This window comes from Ammodytes marinus, assembly GCF_949987685.1.
Source record: "Ammodytes marinus genome assembly, contig: scaffold_114, whole genome shotgun sequence".
NCBI lineage: Eukaryota > Metazoa > Chordata > Actinopteri > Uranoscopiformes > Ammodytidae > Ammodytes > Ammodytes marinus.
The window spans coordinates 117,501-122,500 of record NW_027648546.1 but is presented as its reverse complement, the minus strand read 5'-3'; the positions used below and the strand labels follow the sequence as shown (position 1 = coordinate 122,500).

The 5,000-nt window shown below is 45.7% G+C and overlaps 1 protein-coding gene across 1 annotated transcript in view; it reads right to left on the bottom strand.

The window, feature by feature from the left end:
* The window catches only part of riok3 (RIO kinase 3 (yeast)), an 18,617-nt gene that overhangs the window by 6,334 nt on the left and 7,283 nt on the right, over positions 1 to 5,000 (bottom strand). The window contains exons 6-8 of the mRNA XM_080054277.1: positions 4,351 to 4,494; positions 2,295 to 2,422; positions 1,201 to 1,383 (exon numbers count right to left, since the gene is read on the bottom strand). Of these exons, the coding sequence (XP_079910403.1) occupies positions 1,201 to 1,383; positions 2,295 to 2,422; positions 4,351 to 4,494 (455 nt within the window). The remainder of the gene's footprint in view (positions 1 to 1,200; positions 1,384 to 2,294; positions 2,423 to 4,350; positions 4,495 to 5,000) is intronic.

Genomic DNA, 5,000 nt, shown 5'->3' with positions numbered 1-5,000 from the left:
CAGAGACTATTGTCTGGCCAATCAGTGGCCAGAGACTACCGGCTTCATTCTGTTGTTTATTCTCCCCAACTCTCCGGGACTTTTGAGTGTATTTACGCCGCGTGCAGCCTTCTCTGGCTCTCATTCATTTGATTTGCATCACAGATCTGAATTTATTTTCCATATATTCGCTAAGCTCACCCAGTGTTGGTTGTTGGGGAAGTTACTTATCATACGAGAGGAGACATGTAGGGCAGCTAGCAGCTAGGCTAATAGTAGCCAGCTGGGACAGACATGATAGCGAGCGATTACATTACAAGCCTCGGACTGCACTGATTACCTCAATAAAATATTCAGGCTGAGACACGGCTTGCATTTGAAAACACGTATCCTGAAACAAGCACTAAACAGTCAACTTTATCATGCCCGTGCTTACGTGCATAGGGTAGGGATGTACGTGACGCATCCCTACAGCTGACTGTGTGGCAGAGTCACACATCGGGACAACAACCATCCCTTTTAATGGCCCGTAGCAATATTCTTCTACTTCTTTTAGCAAACAGATACAAGGGGGGTATTTCTTAAACATTTTTCATCCGTGTTTTTGGCGGTTGGTTCAGTTAATAGTGCAACAACTGCTCGCAATTTCTGCTCTGCTAATTTGCTCCGGAGTAGGCTTTCAGCCCCTTACGACGACCCCGCCCACGTTCAGCAGGTACTATTTGCGGTGGAAAACGACCCGTGCTGCTACCAAACCAAGTTGAGTCGAGTCGAGCTACATTTGCGGTGGAAAAGCGCCAATAGAGACACACACAAACACAGACACATAGAAAGAGACACAGACACAAACACAGAGACACAAACACAGAGACACAAACACAGAGACACACACACACACACACACACACACACACACACACACACACACACACACACACACACACACACACACACACACACACACACACACACACACACACACACACACACACACACACACACACACACACACACACACACACACACACACACACACACACACACACACACACACACACACACACACACACACACACAGGTACCTGGTGAGGTTGTGCATCTCCTTCTCGGCCCACAGCCTGATGACTTTGCGCGGGTTCAGTTTGACAGACAGACAGACAGACAGACAGACAGACAGACAGACAGACAGACAGACAGACAGACACACACACACACAGGTACCTGGTGAGGTTGTGCATCTCCTTCTCGGCCCAGAGCCTGATGACTTTGCGCGGGTTCAGTTTGCTGAAGCGGTCGATGAAGCGATAGTCGTCTCTGATGTAACGGTCTCGGTTCTTAAACTCGTTCAGCGTCGTCTTGAAAACCTTCAGCACCACTTCACCTGGGACCTGGAGATCCTCGAAACTGAGAGAGAGAGACAGGCAGGCAGACAGACAGGGAGAGAGGGAGAGAGAGAGACAGAAAGACAGGCAGGCAGGGAGAGAGAGAGACAGAAAGACAGGCAGGCAGACAGGGAGAGAGGGAGAGAGAGAGACAGACAGACAGACAGAGAGAGAGAGAGAGACAGACAGACGGACACACAGGCAGGCAGAGAGAGACACACACACACACACAGGCAGGGAGAGAGAGACACACACAGTCACAGGCAGGCAGAGAGAGAGAGAGAGAGAGAGACAGACAGACACGCAGGCAGGCAGGCAGAGAGAGAGACAGAGACAGACAGACAGACAGACATGCATCAAAACTATCAATTATCTCTGTATTTTCCTTGAAAACAAAGCAATAAGACTCATAAGGTGATACTGTATTACATGTTGTTAAATTAAAATTAAAATTAAAATAATTCAGAAAAAAAAGAACAGGAAAGCAAATCAAACACACCTACAAAAAAAATATAAAACATTATCGAAAAAAGCACATTAAAATAAAAATAAAAATTAAAAGTTAAAAATGTAATAATAAAAAAAAAAAAAAAAAAAAAAATAATAATCGAAAAAAGCATATTACAAAAATTAATAAAAAAAAAATCAATTAAAAGTTTAAAATTGAACAATTAAAATAAATTTAAAAATAAATAAATAAATAAATAAATAGATAGATAGATAGATAGATAGATAGATAGATAGATAGATAGATAGATAGATAGATAGATAGATAGATAGATAGATAGATAGATAGATAGATAGATAGATAGATAGATAGATAGATAGATAGATAGATAGATAGATAGATAGATAGATAGATAGATAGATAGATAGATAGATAGATAGATAGATAGATAGATAGATGGATAATCATTAAGCCACTGCACTGACCTCCCTCCGTCAGCGTGGAACACCACTGACTCCTTCCCTGTGCTGATGCAGCCGTTGATGTTCTCCAGCAGACCGGAGCTCACCATCTTATACATGAGGAGGCGCGTACGAGGGTCTACGGCTTGCTCCTGTGTGTGTGTGTGGGGGGGGGGGGGTGGGGGGATGGGATGGGGGGGTGGGAGGAGAGAGTGGGGGTGTGTGTGTGTGTGTGTGGAGAGAGAGAGAAGGAGAGAAATAAAAATAAATAAAATAATAAATACTGCATTGATCTTCCAATACTAACCTAAAGAAACAAATAGTAGAATATCCAAATTCATACAAACACATAGACACACATACAGCATGTGTGTCTATGTGTTTCTCTTTCTATCTGCATGTGTCTGTCTGTGTATCTCTTTCCGTCTGTCCGTCCGTCCCTGTGTTTGTCTGTCTGTCTGTCTGTCTGTCTATATGTGAACTAGGGGTGTGCACGTGCACACGTGTACACGTGTAACCGTTTAGTAAATCATAACCGTTTAGGAAAAATCAATAAACGAAAACCGTTTTTTTTTTTTTTTTTTTTTTTCTTCAAATTTTAAAGTTTTTAAATATGTTCTGGAGACACGCGTTTATTGATTTTACATCACTAATAAACTAATTGGGGAGGATAAAAGCTAGTCTGCCGAGAATCTGTCTGTCCCTCGGCGAGTGTGTGTGTGTGTGAGTGAGTGTGTGTATCGGCACACACACACACACGGGGAGTCGCCGTGCTGGGGCTCGATTCACAGTCACGGAAGAGTGATGAAAGATAACCTAAAGATTAAAGTTACCCGGTTGACGTGAACTACGCTCGTAAGTAGCCCGAACTTTATAACACCTGTTCAACATGCATTTAACGTGGACATGTAGAAAGCGATAGGCTATATTAATCAGGAAATGAATGAAGCGCGATTATGACGGCGAACGTGTGTGTGTGTGTGTACCATGGACCTATTATAAGAGGTGTGTAAACGAGCGTAGTTCATGTCAATTGTGTGTTTACAGGCGAACGAACGCGTGTGTGTGTGTCTGTGTGTGTGTGCGCGCGCCTACAAGACGGCGGGGGCACGAGGACAATGACGTCACGGTTAACCGTGTACACGAAAAAAAATTGTCGTGTACACGGTTAGGCATTTTTGTAAACGTTCACACCCCTACTGTGAACATACGGTGTGTGTGTCTGTCTGTCTGTCTGTCTCTATACATACAGCAGTAGAGTGTGCGTGTGTGTACAATACATACAGCAGTAGAGTGTGTGTCTGTCTGTCTCTCTGTCTGCCTCTGCCTGTGTGTGTCTCTCTATACATACAGCAGTAGTGTGTGTGTGTGTGTGTGTCTGTCTCTATACATACAGCAGTAGAGTGTGTGTGTGTCTGTCTGTCTGTCTGTCTACATACAGCAGTAGAGTGTGTGTGTGTGTGTGTCTGTCTGTCTGTCTGTCTGTCTGTGTCTCTATACATACAGCAGTAGAATGCTCCCTCTTGTCGTGCAGTCTGGCGCTGCGTCTCTGCTCACTGTGGCAGTGTCTGTCTGCCTGTCTGTCTGTCTGTGTGTATACATACAGCAGTAGAGTGTGTCTGTCTGTCTGTCTGTCTGTGTGTCTGTCTGTCTGTGTGTACATACAGCAGTAGAGTGTGTGTGTGTGTGTGTGTGTGTGTGTGTGTGTGTGTACATACAGCAGTAGAGTGCTCTCTCTTGTCGTGCAGTCTGGCGCTGCGTCTCTGCTCACTGTGACAGTGTGTCTGTCTGTGTGTCTGTCTGTGTGTCTGTCTGTCTGTCTGTCTGTCTGTCTGTCTGTCTGTCTGTCTGTCTGTCTGTGTGTCTGTCTGTCTCTATACATACAGCAGTAGAATGCTCTCTCTTGTCGTGCAGTCTGGCGCTGCGTCTCTGCTCACTGTGACAGTGTCTGTCTGTCTGTCTGTCTGTGTGTCTGTCTGTGTGTCTGTGTGTCTGTCTGTGTGTCTGTCTGTCTGTCTGTCTGTCTGTCTGTCTGTCTGTCTGTCTGTCTGTCTGTCTGTCTGTCTGTGTGTGTACATACAGCAGTAGAATGCTCTCTCTTGTCGTGCAGTCTGGCGCTGCGTCTCTGCTCACTGTGACAGTGCTGCTTCAGAGAGTTGAAGACCTGGTTGGACAGTTTCAGGTCCATCCCCAAGCCGTCGCCTACGAGCACCTCAGGGGCAAACTGCAGGGGGGGTACAGGGATAGGTTAATAACAGAGTGTGTGAGTGTGTGTGTAGGTGTGTGTGTGTGTAAGGGTGTAGGGGTGTGTGTGTGTGTAGGTGTGTAAGGTTGTAGGGGTGTGTGTGTGAGTGAGTGTAGGTGTGTAGGTGTGTAAGGGTGTAGGGGTGTGTGTGTGTGTGTGTGGGTGTGGGGGGGGGGTGGGTCTGAGTGTGTGAGTGAGTGTGTGTAGGTGTGTAAGTGTGTAAGGGTGTAAGGGTGTGTGTGTGTGTGTGTGTGTGTGTGAGTGAGTGAGTGTGTGTGTAAGGGTGTAGGGGTGTGTGTGTGTGTGAGTGAGTGTGTGTGAGTGTGTGTAGGTGTGTGTAAGGGTGTAGGTGTGTGAGTGAGTGTAAGGGTGTAAGGGTGTGTGTGTGTGTGTGTGTGTGTGAGAGTGAGTGAGTGAGTGAGTGTAGGTGTGTAGGTGTGTAAGGGTGTGTGTGTGTGTGTGTAGGGGTGTGTGTGTGAGTGAGT